Source organism: Manis javanica, chromosome 2, assembly GCF_040802235.1.
Source record: "Manis javanica isolate MJ-LG chromosome 2, MJ_LKY, whole genome shotgun sequence".
Taxonomy (NCBI): Eukaryota; Metazoa; Chordata; class Mammalia; order Pholidota; family Manidae; genus Manis; species Manis javanica.
Genome location: NC_133157.1, coordinates 121,599,320 through 121,616,097, shown reverse-complemented (window position 1 = coordinate 121,616,097; position 16,778 = coordinate 121,599,320). Strand labels below are relative to the sequence as shown.

The 16,778-nt window shown below is 44.2% G+C and overlaps 1 protein-coding gene across 12 annotated transcripts in view; it reads right to left on the bottom strand.

The window, feature by feature from the left end:
- The window catches only part of FRMD4A (FERM domain containing 4A), a 560,227-nt gene that overhangs the window by 32,686 nt on the left and 510,763 nt on the right, over window positions 1-16,778 (bottom strand). For all 12 annotated transcript variants that reach the window (XM_073229260.1, XM_073229261.1, XM_073229258.1 and 9 more), the window contains one exon: window positions 15,058-15,199. In XM_073229260.1, the coding sequence (XP_073085361.1) occupies window positions 15,058-15,199 (142 nt within the window). The remainder of the gene's footprint in view (window positions 1-15,057; window positions 15,200-16,778) is intronic.

The window sequence follows — 16,778 nt, the reverse complement described above, 5'->3', positions numbered from 1 at the left end:
AAACAGGTATAAATCTGCTATCTTTGAGAGGGGGAGTGAAAGACAGAAAGAGACCAGGATTTCCATCACATACCTGCCAGTAAACAGTGTAAGACCTCAGTCACTGCCCCTAAATGATATCCCCAGCTAGAAAAGGACCAATTAACCAATCACCAAGATTCTTCCAAATTTGAAGAATCTACTAAATTATTAACTTATTTCAGCAGTTCCCTCTGGCCTCCAGCAACTTTCACAATTCTGACAAATTAGTGCCATCTTGCCCCCTCTCTCTGGTACCACCCCTGCTGCTAGAAGGGACAGGTGTCCTGCCAACCCTGCAACAATCTGCTCCGAATCAGAGGGGAATGTCTGATTACCAAGCCGTGCTCCAGGGACTGACCTCTTCATCTTATCAACACACCAAAGCAAACTGCTGTAAGCTTGAATGCTCAGTAAGAGGTTAAGCCAAGCTGTCTTCGGCGTTGATGAAGTAGGAAAGATGCACAGAACCTCTTCTGGAGACAGAAGAGTGAGATCTCAGAGTTTATAGGTTGACCCACAGGAGCCAAGTGTGTGTCAGAAAAGGGCTGTCCACACATACAGAGACTGTGCTGTGGTCAAAGGAGAAAGAGAGGGATGTGAGTATTTTTGAAAAATAAATGGAATGTGTCAATACTTTGTTAACTACAAATACAGTTACAGGCAGCCGCTTGTTTATTGGAAAGAGGTTTCGAACATTCTTTGGAAAACATACACAGTCTCCTAGCTTCCTGGGACAGAAGTCTATAATCCAGCACCTTGCAGACAACAGGTCTGGGCTTGTGTGTCTGCGCTGAGACTTCCGAGCTGCAGGGACTTGACATGCCCTCTCAGTAGGCTTCCTCCCCTACAATATGGGCAAGAACACAGGACTTCTTCAAAAGTTGGGAGAGTTCAGTGAGACGGTGCTTGGAAGATGTCTAGAATAGGACTCAGAACTCAGTAAGTTGGCATGAGTATCAGCTGCTTTTGTATCACACTGTGTTCCTGGTCTTTGTTACAAGTTGGAACCCCAATTCCAGAGAACCCCCAGTGTAAAAAGAGGAAGACTATCGGCAGTGGGCAGGAAGCAGCGCGGGAGGCTGGTGGGTCATGGGCCTGGGCATTCAGGCCGATAGGGAGGAGTGCATTTTCACAGAATTCCTGAGAGTTTGCCGCATGGTCTAGTCCAGCTAATCCTCACAAGAATGTCACCCTCATCTTGTGGAAGCAGCCGGCGGGACTGGAAGGCAGGGCTGTGATTCCAGTTTGGTGGCTGCTTGTCCTGTTTCATCCCTAGAATCCAAACGCTACCAGGGTGGGAACTTTGTCTTGGTCACCGCTGGGATCCATAGTCTTCCTGTGTGGTGTGCAAGCATACCTACCTGTCAGCCTAGGTTTTCCATGGCACCTCAGTGCAGGCAGAAGGGAGGCAGTGGCAGCGAATCTGCATTCAAATGTGCCGGTGAAATGACAGAAGCCTTTGCACCACCACCTGTGGGCAGGTGGGGGAGACAAATACCTGGGTGCATGTGCACCCTCTGGGAGCCTTCAGGTCTGGACGTGCAAAGCTGCCCCCCCACCCCGGAGGAGGCAGGAGCTAAGCCCACCAACTGAGAGGACACAGCAGCTGAGGGAGGAGGGTGTCCACACCTCAGGCCAATTCCATCACCAGCTTGGCTGACAGTCACCTCTGCACTGGGCTGGTCAGCATAAATGCCACCCGGGCCTCCCTGCCGGGCACACAGAGTATCTGGTCAGTTTTCTAGCATGACCTTTCTTCCTGCTGAATGCTCAGGAATGGTGTTGGAATGAGACTAGACTGAAGACACCATCATTTGGTTTGGCTCTTTCACGATCATGTTTTAATCTGAATCCAAAGGATTTTGTAGAAATAGGTCACTAATAATCTACCTGGTGAGAGAGAGAAAAATATCCGCCCTCAGAGATGGCAATTCCTATCCGGACATGGCCAGAGAGGCTGAGTGACATGCTCAAGGGCAGAAAGTCACTTTCAGTGGGTACCTGGGCATCTCTTCAAGGAAACTGCAGATGCTAACGATGTTACTGAGGGAGAAAGTGTGAAACCCTGTCCTGCCACCCTTGGAGAAACTCCCTCTATTGCTTTCTCATTCCCCACTTGGGGAACTCCAGACTTCACCCAGGGGACAGTGGATCCCAGGGCAGGATGTGGGAGGACACCAGCGTGCACAAACAGCAGCTCCCCTCCCGACTGGCGAACACATGGTAGGATATCCTCATTCAGTCGAGATAAAGACCTTGCTCCAAGCTTTCCAAAGACCCTCGGCTGCTCAGCACCGGATATGAGTGTGCATCCTCCCGAAGAGAACATGGCCAGGAACTGGGGCTCATGTGTTTTTGCACAGATGGAATGCTGATGACTAGCCCCTGAGCCCAGCAGACAGAAGGGGGCTTTCCTCTTTGAAAAGAAGGGAAATTCAAAACAAACAGTACCCCTAAAGAAGAAACGAAATCTGTCCTGAGAGGAAGGGAAGGAAATGACCATCTGTCTGTTTTGGACCTCAGGGGAAAAACGAAGAAGGCATATTCCCAGCAGGTCTGTAAAAGCAGTAAGGAAGAGTTTTGGCAGACACCCCAAGAACATATAAGGGCATTTACAGTCTCCATGATGATGAAGAGATATTTATTTCCCTTACAAATCTCCAATTATGAATTCCTTACATAAAAGCTGTCCTAAGAGACCACGTGAAATGTCACATTGCAGGTTTCAGGATAAACGTGTGATCTCTGGAGACCATCTCTGAGAGATAAACGTGATTTTTAATGTGAAAAATGTGTGCTTGGAAAACTTTTCATCAGGCTTGGGGATTTAAAATCCAAAATAGTTAAAAGACTAGTGAAATGGAAATTCTTTGAAAGAGCCAGGACCTCTGAGGGTAGCTGGGAGTCTCTGGGGTAGCTTTCCTGGGTGGCCAGACTCCACTGCTCAGTGGCACCATCCTGTTGATGAGTAACTCACACGGTTTCCATTTTTTACGCTGTAAAATGGGGGGGTCTTATCTTTCTGGCTGCAAGATTCTGATGCAGTTCTGAGGCCTGGCCTGCATGGGAACAGAGTGATGCCTACGAGGGTGGTGGGGTATCTCCTCAGTGTTGAAAAGGTCATTATTGGGAAGCAGTTCATTTACTGCCATTCTGTTCTACTTCTCCATGGCAGGCAAACATTCCTTCACTACTAACATCCACGGGTGTAAATATATCAGTATAATGACTTTCTTAGGATTTTTTCCCCCAGTATAAGAGAGGAAAGGGACAACCATTCTGTCTTTTCAATTCTTCTTTAAATTCTTCTGACCCCGGCCCATGCTACTCAAGGCAGTCGAGAAACAGCCATGCACGAAGGGCCCTCTCAGCCTGCAGACACACACCTGGGCAGAGTCTGTGGCCTGGGGTAGGGCCTGCGGGGCGGGCCTACCTGTTGAGTGCTGAGGTTATAACCCAAATTAAAGCCCCGGGATTCTTGCTCATCATTAGACCTGAAAGTGGAGGGGACAGGCAGCTGATAATGGAATTTTAGGGGCGGGAAGGAGATAGGGAGGAGACAGTGAGAGCAAAAAAAAAAATCATGAAGACAAGAAGAAGAATGACCAACTCAAACCCCCGAGGACTATGCCAGTGTCAGGCGGTGTACTGAGCTGAACACAACCAGGACCCGAAAGCTGGTGGATGTCTATTGGATCACCTCTCTGTATGGAGAGCTGGCAGAGAGCTGGCACCTCATTGTTCCACTGATTATTAATAAACTTCCTAACAATGGAAGGAAGTGCTAGCCCTCAGAGAATGGGAGTGTGTTAACAGTGTGGACTGATTGCCAGCACAGTGAGGCCCTGTGCTTAGCACAATATGCTTGCTCCCAGAATGGAAAGTGATGGGCTGGGGTATAATAGCAGACTGCAGTTTTTGTGTGTTTCTTTTTAAACCGAAGATCCATCATTACATTCTTCTCAGTCCTGCTGATCATAATGACGATGACTCAATTGCCATCTCATTAACCACACAGCCTCCTATTTATAGACACATGTCATTTTGTTTTGTAGAGAATGGGTGGCTTCTGCCCCTATATTTTCACTCAAGAAGCAGACATCAGTCTCACTGTTACATTTCTTCAAGAAAGGATGCACTGTAACATTTGTTTCCATGGTTAATGCAACAAGCTGCAGGGGCCCATAGAACACTGGTATTTCCTAAGTGAGTTTGTGCCATTTTCTTTAAATAGGCCAAGCACGTCTCTTTGCCCCTACACTCCCACTGAAATTAGAATTGTTCTGTGGCAGCAAATCCCCAAAACAATGCTTAGGACAATCCTACACTCTCTCCCACTTTCAGAAGGGCCAGGAAAAAGCTGTGCGTGCTCAGCTCCAATGACAAACACTGCTGTTGTTTCGTTTTCAGTTTGTTATTCCATTTTCCTCTTCCCCAGTCTTTCTTAAGATTTCAAGAAATGGGGGTAGGGAAGAGAAGAATAAATCCTTTGAAGTCCCACAACAAGGATTTCCGATGCTTTTTTTGAACTCTGAAAACATCATAACCAGAAGGTTGGAATTCATAGCTGTCCTCTTAAGCTCTGTTGGAACCTCCAACAATTTGTTACATGAGGCAAACAGGAGCAAAAGCAAGAGAGAGCAACTCTACAGAGTTGGAGGAAATAGTTCAGGCTCTCACAGTGCAGAGGACCCCTGTGTGCCGCCCTGTGATGGTCAGTCAGCAGGTTTATAGCACCCAGCAGTACAGAGCTTGTAAGAGGCCAAGACGGGGTCAGGCCTGCGGAGGGCAGGGATGTGGCTCTGCCAGCTTGGCTTGCAGGAGCTGCCCACTGAGCTGCTTCAACTTCCCTTCCCTTGAGGGACTCTGAGAAGGCCAGGCTACCTCTCAGAAGATGTGTTCTGGGGACAAGGGCACCCTTTCAAAGCCTGGCCACTGGAGCCCACTTACAAATGGATTTATGATAGGGGTTCCATAACCTTACTAGGGTCTGAATCCCATTCAGGGCTGATCAGGAGGTGAGGTTTTGACTCCTTTTACTCCAACATAGGTCTCTGAGCTCAGGCTGAGATTGCTTACCATCTCCAACGGGCTTTACTGGGATATGGGCAGATAGGCTCTCCCACGGAACAGCCTGTGTGTCACTACCAAAGAATTCAGGGGGTCCTGGTCTTAAGCCTTAAAAATCATTTCAACTACATGGACCTTTCTGAAATGCTAGCCCATGGCTCAGGGCATTATGAAGTGTTCTGACATTTTTAATAAAAAGCAGTGATATTTCTCCATTTCTTTAGCATCTCAGACCTCAGATACCAAGTACAGTTGACCCTTTAACAACACGGGAGTTGAGGGTACTGACTCCCCATGCAGTCAAAAATCCACATGTAACTTTTGACTCCCCCACAACTTAACTACTAATAGTCTACTAGTGACTGGAAGGCTTACTAATAACATAAACAGTCCATTAACACATATTCTGTATATTATTATATACTGTATTCTTATGATAAACTAGGGAAAATATTTTTTGAAATTATTGCTAATCTCCAAAAAGCTTTCTAATATATTTATTGAAAAAATCCACATACAAGTAGACCCACTAAGTTCAAGCCCATGTTGTTTAAGGGTCAGCTGTACTGGACTTCTGTAATTTTAAAGGTAATTATGTGCTCCTAAAATAGAAAAATCATCTTCAAAGTTACTAATAGCTTGGAAATGTTTCTCTGTTTAACATCAGTAAACAGAACATAAACTCTGAAAGTTTTTAAATGCTGTGTATATTATCTAGCAAGGTTTGGGAGCTATAAAAAATGTTTATATCACAGAAATATCACAGTGTTGTTACGTGGCTCAGTTATACCACAGTTTGGGTATAGACAAGGGTGGAAGGATGAGTGAAACATTACAAGGATGGATGCTGTTTGTAGCAGGAGCTGATTGACAAGATTAACCTTTAAAGGTCTGATACCAGTATGACAAAAGTTATACAAGTGGAGGGAAAATATTGCTGGCAGGTACATGAGTTTGTGGCAAGGCCCAAGATACTATACACTATAGGAACATAGGTTATTTAAATGCAGCACATGTGGAGAGAAGAGGAAGACGGTGGAAGAGGATGTCACTGGAATAACCTCCTCGCACATACACACCAAGGAGCAACTACGTCTAATACGACTAACTCTGAAAATGACCTGAGGACTGTAGAATAGACCATCTATACCTTGTGAATAAGAGAAGACCACATTTAGTGGGGTAAAGGGGCAGAGCCATGATCTATCAGGATGCAAGCCCTTTCTCCCATCCCAGCCCATAAGCAAGAGGGAGAAGAATGGAGTGGGGAGGGGATAAATGCTCAGGAACTCAGTATACTTGGCCCTGGGGATCTGCTCCCAGAAGATGAATCCCCATCACACTGGGCCTTGAAGATGAATGGGGCTGGGCACCAAGGATATTTGGAACGTGTGTGGGCAGGGCAGGGAAGGGGCGGGCAAGTCTCATCGCTTGTAGAGGACCAGTGTACACCAAGACCCAACACAGAAGCAGCAGTTTGAGAGATTTGCTAGCCTTGGGAAATGTGCCAGAGGGACAAGGGTCTGAGGGAACAATCTCCAGAGGAGAAAGGGCAGGTGGATGACACTTTTGTAGCCCTCTCTCAGCCCAACTGGCCAGACACTTGCAGGAGCCAGCTCTGAAACTCTCTGCTGACTGGCAGTCAGCCACTGAGGGCAGCTATGCAGAGAGTGGCCTGGCTCACAGTGCATCCCAGAAGAAATGCCAGATATGATACACAAAGGTGCAGCAGTGGAGATCTACTATTACTGGCAGCCAGGCAGAGTGTAGGCCCTGCTCACAGCCCACTAGCAGCAGTCATGGCTCAGCCACATCTGCTGGAGCATCTGCTGGAGAACATCTCTGGAGCACCAGGCTCTGGTGAACAAGGGGATTTGTGCTTCTGGACACCACAAGTCAGCTACTATGTAAAGCCACTACTTTCAACACCTAGAGGTATAGCTGATCTATCTAACACAGTGGAAGAAACACAGAGTATCAGACAAAATGTGGAGGCAGAGGAATATGTTCCAAACAAAGGCATAATGCCAGAAAAAGTGCTAAATGAAATGGAGGTAAGCAATCTACCTGTTAAAGACTTCAAAGTAATGATCATAAAGGGGCTTGCTGAACTGGGAAAAGAATTGATGCTTTTAGGGAGTATTTCAACAAAGAGATAGAAAATATAAAAAGCATGCTGAAGAATAGATAACTGAAATGAAAAATACAATAGAGGGAATGAAAAGTAGACTTGAGGGTGCAGAGGAACAGGTCAGTGAGCTGGAAGACAGGGTAGTGGAAAGTAATGAAGCTGAGAAACAGAGAGAAAAAAGAATTTTTAAAAATGAGAAGATGCTAAGAGAGCTCTGTGATAACTCCAAATGAAACAATATTCACATAATAGGGGTCCCAGAAGGAGAAGAGAAAGACAAAGGGGTAGAAAGTGTATTTAGAGAAATAATAGCTAAAAACTTCCCCAAACTGGAAAAGGAAACATACATTAGGTCTTAGAAACACAGACAGACCCTAATAATATGAACCCAAAGAAGACCACACTAAGGCACAGTAATTAAAATGGCAAAGATTAAAGATAGAGAGATAATCTTAAAAGCAGCAAGAGAAAGGCAGATAGTTACCTATAAGGGAAACTGCATAAGGCTACCAGCAGATTTTTCAGCAGAAACTTTTCAAGCCAGAAGGGAGTGGCACGAAATACTCAAAGTGCTAGAGAGGGAAAAAAAAATCTGCAACCAAGAATACTCTACCCAGCAAGCTATCATTCTGAATTGAAGGAGATGAAAAGTTTTCCAGATAAATGAAGGTTAAAAGAATTCATCACCACTAAACCAGCCTTTCAGGACATGTTAAAGGGACCTATTCACATGCAAATGTTTTTAAATTTAAATGTTTTCCATCAGTAAAAACAAGTGTTCAGTAAAGGTAGAAGACCAATCACTTACAAAGTAAGCATGAAGTCCAAAAGACAAAAGCAGTAAGATCAACTATAGATAAAATTAGTCAAGGGATACACAAAATAAAAGGATAGAGATTATGACATAATATGCATAAAATGTGGAGAAGGAATAGAATAATAAAGTAGTACTTTAATAATGTGTTCAAAATGAAGCAACCATCAACTGACTATAGACTGTTATATATGTAGGAAGTTCTATATGAGCATTATGGCAACTACAAACCTAAGGCCTATAACAGAAACACAAAAAATAAAGACAAAGGAATCGAAGTGTAACGCTACAGAGAATCATCAAATAAGGGAAGAGAGCAAGAAAGGAAGAAAGGAACCAAGAGGAAATACAAGGAAAGCCAGAAAACAATGAACAAAATGGCATAAGTATATACCTATCAATAATTATGTAAATGTAAATAGACTAAATGCACCAATCAAAATACACAGGGTGGCAGAATGGGTGAAGAAACAAGACCCATCTATATGTTGCCTACAAGAAACTCCTTTCAGACCTAAAGACATACACAGACTGAAAGTGAAGGGATGGAAAAAGATATTTCATGCAAGTAATAGGCAGAAGAAAGCAGGATGAGCTTATACCAGACAAAATAGACTTCAAAACAAAGAAACTAACAAGAGACAAAGGAAGGCATTACATAATGCCTTCTTACATATATAACAGTCTATAAAGGAGTCAGTCCAACAAGAGGATATAACACTTATAAATGTCTATGCACCCAACATAAACACACCTAAATATGCAAAGCAAATACTAACAGACCTAAAGGGAGAAACTGACAGGAACACAATGATAGCAGGGGACTCCGTTTACATTAATGGATAGATCATCCAGACAGAAATCAATAAGGGAACAGTGATATTGAAAGACACGTTAGACCAGACAGACTTAACTGATATACACAGAACATTCTGCCCCAAATTAGTGGAATACATATTCTTCTCAAGTGCACATGGAATGGTCTCCAGAGCAGATCACATAATAGCTTTCAAAACAAGTCTCAATAAATTTAAGAAGATTGAAGTTGTATCAAGCATCTTTTTGGGTCACAACAGTGTGAGATTAGAAATCAATTACAAGAAGAAAACTGGAAAAAACAAACACATGGAGGCTAAACAACATGTTTCTAAATCAATGGATCAATGAGCATATCAAAGAGGAAAGTCAAATATATGGAACCAAATGAAAACAGAAACACAATGGTTCAAAATATGTGGGATACAGCAAAAGCAGTTCTATGAGGGAAGTACATAGCATTATAGGCCTACCTCAAGAAACAAGAACAATTCCAAGTAAACAATCTAACCTCACAACTAAAGGAACTAGAAAAAGTACAAACAAAGCCCAAAGGTGGTAGGAGAGATGTAATTAAAATCAGAGCAGAAACAAATGAAATAGAGACTAAGAAAACAATAGAAAACAATCAACAAAACCAGGAGTTGGTTCTTCAAGTATATAAACAAAACAGACAAACCCTTAGACAGATTTATCAAGAAAAAAGGTTACACAAACTAAATCAGAAATGAAAAAGAAGTTACAACAAACACCACAGAAATTCAAAGAATTACAAGTGAATTCTGCAAAAACTCATATGCCAATAAACTGGGCAACCTAGAAGAAATGGATAAATTCCTAGAATCATGCAATTTTCTAAGACAGACATAGGAAGAAATGGAAAATATGAATAGACCAATTACTAGTAGGGAAATTGAATTGGTAATCAAAAAACTCTTAACAAACAAAATTTCAGGACCAGATGTCTTCATGGGCAAATTCTCAAACACTTAAAGAGCTAATATCTCTTTCTTAAGGTATTCCAAAAAATAGAAGAGGAAGGAACGTTCAAAACTCATTCTACGAGGCCAACATTATTACTCTAATACCAAATCCAAAGACACTACGAAAAAAGAAAACTACAGACCAATCTCCCTGGTGAACACAGATGCAAAAATACTCAACAAGGTATTAACAAAATGAATTCAACAACATAGCAAAAGGATCATTCACCACAACCAAGTGAGATTTATTCCAGGGATGCAATGATGGTACAATGTCCACAAATCAATCAATGTGATACACATTAACAAACGGAAGGATAAAAACCATCTGATCATCTCAATAGATGCTAAAAAAACTTTTAACAAAATTCAACATCCATTCATGATAAAAACTTTCAACGAAGTGGGTATAGAGGGGACATAAACATACATCAGTAAAATAAAGGCCACATATAACAAGTCCACAGTTAATATACTCAGTAGTGAAGAGCTGAAAGCTTTTATTTAAGATCAGAAACAAGACGGGGATGCCCACTCTCACCACTTTTATTCAATATAGTACTGGAGGTCCTAGCCACAGCAATCAGACAAGAAATAAAAGGCATCCAAATTAGTAAGGAAAAGTAGAACTGTCATTGTAGATGATATGATACTATATATAGAAAAACCTCAAGTCTACACCAAAAACTATTAGAATAAATGAATTCATTAAAGTTGCAGGCTACACAATATACAGAAATCTGTTGCATTTCCATATACTAATAATGAACTAAAAGAGAAATCAAGTAAACAATTCCATTTGCACTTGCATCAAAAAGAATAAAATACCTAGGAAGAAATCTAACCAAAGAGGTGAAAGACCTGTACTCTGAAAACTATAAGACATTGATGAAAGAAACTGAGAAGACATAAATAAGTGAAAATCTATTCCATGCTCATGGATAGGAAGATTTAATATTGTCAAAATGGCTATGCTGCCCAAAGCAATATACAGATTCAATGCAATCTCTATCAAAATACCAATGGCATTTTTCACTGAACTAGAGCAAATAATCCTAAAATTTATATGGAACCATGAAAGATCCTGAATAGCCAAGGTAATCTTGAGAAAGAAGAACAAAGCTGGAGGTATTGTGCTCCCTGATTTCAAGCTACACTGCAAAGCTACAGTGATTCAAAACAGTATGGTACTGACAGAAGGATAGATAAATTAGTTAATGGAACAGAATAGAGCACCAAGAAATAAACCCATGCATACATGGTCAATTAACATATAACAAAGGAGGCAAGCATACTGGGGATAAGCAATCTCTTCAATAATTGGTGTTGGGAAAGTGGACAGCTATGTACAAAAGAATGAAACTGGATCATTGTGTTATACCACACACAAAAATAAAGTCAAAATGAATTGAACACCTAAATACAAGACCTGAAACTGTAAAATTCCTAGAAGGAAACACAGGCAGTAAACTCTTGACTCTCAATATTAGTTAATGCTTTCTGGACACATCTCCCCATCAAGGGAAACAAAGCCAAAATAAATAAGTGTGACTAAATCAAATGAAAAAGCTTCTGCATAGAAAAAGGACACCAACAACACAACAAAAAGGCAATTTATTATATGAGAGAATGTATTTGCAAATGATTTATCTGGTAAGGGCTTAATATCCAAAATACAGAAAGAACTCATAGAGTTCAGCATAAAAAAAACAAATAATCCACTTAAAAAATGGGCAGAGGACCTGAATAGATGTTTTCCCAAAGATAATATACAGATGGCCAACAGACTTATGAAAAGATGTTCAACATCACTAATCATGGAATGCAAATCAAAATTACAATGAAACAGCACTTCAAACCAGTCAGAATAGCTAGTACCAACAAGACAAAAACAAGCGTTGGTGAGGATGTGGAGAAAAGGGAGCCCTCCTCCTACACCACTGGTGGGAATGTAAATTGGTGCAGCCACTGTGGAAAACAGTATGAAGGTTCCTCAAAAAGTTAGAAATGGAACTACCATCATATCTAGTAATTTCACTTCTGGATCTTTATCCAAAGAATACAAAACAAAACATAATTCATAGAGATATCTGCATCCCATGTTCACTGCAGAATTATTTATAGCAGTCAGGATATAGAAGCAACCTAAATGTCCATTGACAGATGAATGGATAAAAAAGATGTCATATATATACATAATGGAGTATTATTCAGTCATAAAAAAGAAGGAAATTGCAACAACCTGGATGGACCTTGAGGGCATGATGCTAAGAGAAAAACATCAGAGAAAGACAAATACTGTAAGATCTCACTTGTATGTGGAATATAAAAACAAAGAAAACAAAAAACCAAGCTCATAAAGAACAGACTGGTGGTTGACAGAGGCAGGGGTTGACTGGAGGTAACGAAATGGGTGAAGTTGGTCAAAAGGAACAAATTTCCAATATAAAATTAAAAAGTCATGGGATGTAATATAAACAAAAAATTTTTTAATCATGTATTGAGCGCCTTTTGAGTGTCAGGCACTGGACTAGAGGTAGAAAAAAGGATTGTCAAGTGACGATCATTTCTCAAAATGATTTTAAGGAGAATTAGACACCATCATTTTTTTGTTTAGCACAAGACAGTAGGTGAAGGAGAGAAAACAACTGACCAAATAGGGATACTGGGTTATACGCATCATATTCTCTAAAGAAAAGGTCTGGCAAGTATAATAGAGAGAGGCTGTTCCGTCCTTGAATAGAAGGGCCCCGTCAGTCTGTGGGGGTTCATGACCAGGCAGCGCTCAAGCAGCTGTTGGGCAAGGGCATGTGAACAATGGGAAGAAGGGGTGGGGACTAGCCAGCACCCGAGAGAGGTGGCTGAGTGACGTCTGTTCTGTGCTGGGAGGTTTGGGGCTCCTGTTCACAAGCTCTCCTGCAGCTGCTGTCAGGTTATTGCCTTTGTGCTTCAGAGGCAGCCAGATATGAGGGGCCCGAGCAGATGGACCAGGAGACAGGTTTTAAAGTGGGGCTATCTGGGTTCCGTGCTCCTAGCCACTTCAGGCTGTATGTTTTCTACAGCAAGAAGGGTGGCTCTCAAAGTGGGGTCCTTGGACCAGCAGCATCAGGGTCACTAGGAATTTGTTAGAACTGCAAATTCCCAGGCTCACCCACACCTGCAGTCACTGGGGGCTGGGGCTCAGCTGTCTGTGCTCTGACTGCCCTCCATGTGGTTCTGATGCATGTGGAAGCTCAAGAAGCCCTGAGCTGGAAGGATCCCCTCTCCTTCTGGGCGTAACCCTGCCCAGTTCCACAGGTACCCAGGTTCCCACAGATATGAGATGGCAGCGGGGATGTGTCCTTTAGTGAGTCTGAGGAGCAGCTCAGCTCCTTTGGAGCTGGACAATGGAGACCAAGGGCAGATAAATCCAGGCCCCAATGGGAGACTCTGGGTTGGGAATGTGGAGGGGACAAACACAGGGCTTGGCTCTGCCCTTTGCCTTCAGCAGGGGCTTTGGGAGTGGCTGTAGCTTGAGGCAGGGATCTCGGATCCTGGGCTTTGAAAGGCTTTCTCTCTGATACAAGGCAATGACATTCTCCACGATTCTCACTGTAAACCTCTAGGTCTCAGAAATACTGGTCATTTGGCTCCTTGTATTGATGAAAATATTTTGATAAATCCCAGGCAGGGAGGGGTTATGGTGCTCTAGCAGAGGCAGACCAAGTTTTTGGGAGCCAGAAGCTTATAATTCTGGTGGCTCTATTTAAGAAAATGAATGCAAAATGTATTAAGCACACAGATTTTACAAAAACACATGGTCATGTGAACACCGGCTGGGGTCCTCAGGGCCTCTGAGAGGCTTGTCTGATGAGGGCCCCTAAGCTGAAGCCCCATTAGCCCCACAGTAAATGGGCCTCTCGGTCCAGGCAGGGTGCACCCTCTCCCTCTCCCTTTAGGTCTAAATCTATTTCTGGTTTGATTGACTCCACCAGCCCGGAGGATACCTAGGCAGCTTTCAGCTTGCTTTCCACTGCTCTCATTTCTGCTTTTTATTATTGTGTAGTTGCTAGACAGTTATAGAAATGGCTCTGGTGACAAAGAGTATTTTATGCTTATAAAGGCATCACTTTGACCAGCGATTCTTGCTTATTTGTTTCTCTTTCATGGACTTTCACTTCCATTCTTTAGAACACTGGAAGTACCAGGTGAAAGGCAAAATAATGAAAAACGAGGAGAGAAACAACACAAGGGGAAATTACAAGCAAAGGGAGGTGGGGAGCAGTGGACGAGGTCTGAGCAGCATCAGGATGCGGCTGGTGGGGTGAGGCAGGGGCCAGGCCGCTTCATGTCTGAGGGAGCTCCTGTCCCCATCAAGGGGGATGAAGGGGCACCGGCTGGGATGCAAAACCCAGTCTGCAGACATGCTGACGGCACTAGGCGAGCCCCACAAAGACAACAGTGATGCCCTCACGGATGCCGAACAACAAGTGACTCTAGAGGGTGCAATGTTCAGAGAAGGCTCCCTGGGAGTCGGGGCAGGGAGGGGTCTTAAAACCACAACAACAAAGAAATGACTCTGGGAGATGAGGTTGGGCCAGAGCGTCTGGCTTTACTTTCATGTATAAGAGATGAGGGCATGCGGTCCCAGGAAGCAGCTTGACTGTGTGGTGTGGGCATAACCCCCCTCAGGGCTTCCGTCCATCCCAACATCTAAGGACAAAATGACTTGCCTGGAGCCCACAGAAACAGACAGCCAATCCCCTGACTCTCACTTTCAGTGTCTGATCCTTACACTACGCTCAGAGCATGTCTCTGTTTCCCACATGCTCAGAGGCTTCCTGCACCTTGGGAAATTCCGAGTTCACCTGGGAACAGAATGTAGTATCTCTAGGCACCACGACCCCGATCCTCAGCCCTCTGTGCGATTCTCCTTTAATGATACTCAAGTGAGCCCTACCCTTCCCTTGGCACAGACACTCCTGAAGTCAGTCACGGGCTCTCAGAAGGCTCTGGAGGGACAATGTGACCAACAGCCCTTGGGCCCTGCAGGGTCCTACCTGCTCCTGGCTTTCCCACCCTCAGCTGCTTTTGGCAGTTTTCTCAGATTCCCATTTGGCTCAAAACCTTGGTCTCAAACCAGAGCCAGCTGCTGGCGAGCCTGCCCAGCTGCTCCTCAGCTGCTGCTGTTCCCCCACCTTCCCGGCAGCCACGTTCTCGGGAAGGACAAAGGCCTGGTTCACCTGAGGACAGGAGACTCCCGCTGCTGCCGCTGATGATCTTCCCTTTGCTCCCCATGTTGGCCAGCTTGGAGGTCTTCAAGGTGCCTGTCTCTGTCAGGTCAATTGCGATTTCACTCAGACTTCGTGCAGCATGGATTTTAGACTAGAATGAGAAAGACAACCGGGTCACAAAGAGGCATTCACCTCGAGGGAGAAGAGTGATCGCCTGCCTGCTTGCGGTCCTGAAATTCAGCAAACTGACTAATTTCCCACCGCCTGGCATTTTCACAAGTGTGTCCCCCTTGGTCCCTAACCACCAAAGCGCTCTGCAGGAGCAGAGGTGGCTCGAGAGCTGACAGGGGTGAGGGTTTTCTAGCTCTTTCTCCTCCAGGCTGTTCTGTTCAGTGATTAATAGCAGGGGCTTTGGAGTCAGTCCGACCCAGCTGTAGTCCTGAGGAAGTTCCCCTATCTCACTGAACCTCATTATTCCCAAGTAGGAAACAGGGAAACCACCACCTACCACTTGAGGTTGTGTTAGGGTCACAGGAAGTAAAGCATGTGAAGGGCTCCCCTTCCTCTCCCTGGTACATGGTTTTGTGCTTCATGGAGGAGGAAACGAATAATTCTCAGCTTTGTGAATGACTTAAGTGATATTGAGACAAACTGGTGATGTTGCCATAAATTCGGAGGTGATTTGAACCTCTTAAATTGTTATCCATGTGGCCACAGGATATTTAGAGGGTTGAGAAGTGACAGCCCTAGGCCTGCAAGCATGATGGGCATGTGTCTGCAAACGCCTCTGGAACAACTGCTCACTTGGATACACAGGCCCCACTGATTGGCGCCTGGCTCGGTGCTCTGCTTCCAGCCAGGCACCTCAGTGAATGTAGCGAGTCTCTAGACTATGGTCGCTCCTCTACTCCATTTTTCTATATATTAACTAGCCCAATTTGACTAATAGTAATAGCAGGTTAGAATGATTAGAAAAGGCCCGCGTATTCACAGTTATGGTCTTAAAAGTAATTGTTTATTCATAAAGCTACTGCTTTCATTACTGCCCTTGGTTAGTGAAAAATGGTTTGCATTTCCTCCACATTTGCCTTTTTTTCTTCTTCAGGAAATCCATTTTTGTGATAGTGCTTAAGGCAAAAGACTTTGCCTATACCACAGACTTCATGAAAACCACTACAAATGCCAGTATGACCCATACATTTGATCTTTCCGTAGCCACTGGCTACAGCACGCACATGGATGAGCTGGGTGAGGTTCACGAGGGAGGTTTTCAGTCACTCCATGTGTGTTCACACCAGCTGGCATGAGCCCAGTCTGTGCCCCCAGAGAGAAGCCGCGAGAGGGGGGTGAGCCGTCACCCCGCTCTCCTCCACTTGCAGTCTGTGCCTGGTGCCAGCCTGGGTGCCCTCTGCTGTCCAGCAAAAGCTGTCTGAACCCCTAACTTTGCCCTCCCTCTGGCCTCCATGCTGATCCTGTGTGATGAGTGACTGACTCGGGCCACTGAGCGCTTCCCTCGTGGTGACAAGATGGGAGCCTGAGGGTCAGAGGAATTCGGAGGCTCTCTGTTTGCTCTGTTGGCCGGGTGGGCTGTCCTTCTCCTCACCCCCTGCCCGATTGGTCTTTCCTTGATGGTGTCTCCTTTCTGGCCTCGACTGTGGTCCCTGTGTTCAGAACCAGGTCCCCTTCTTTGGGCCAGGGCTCTCCCGCTCACAGAAGAACCCCACTGCCAG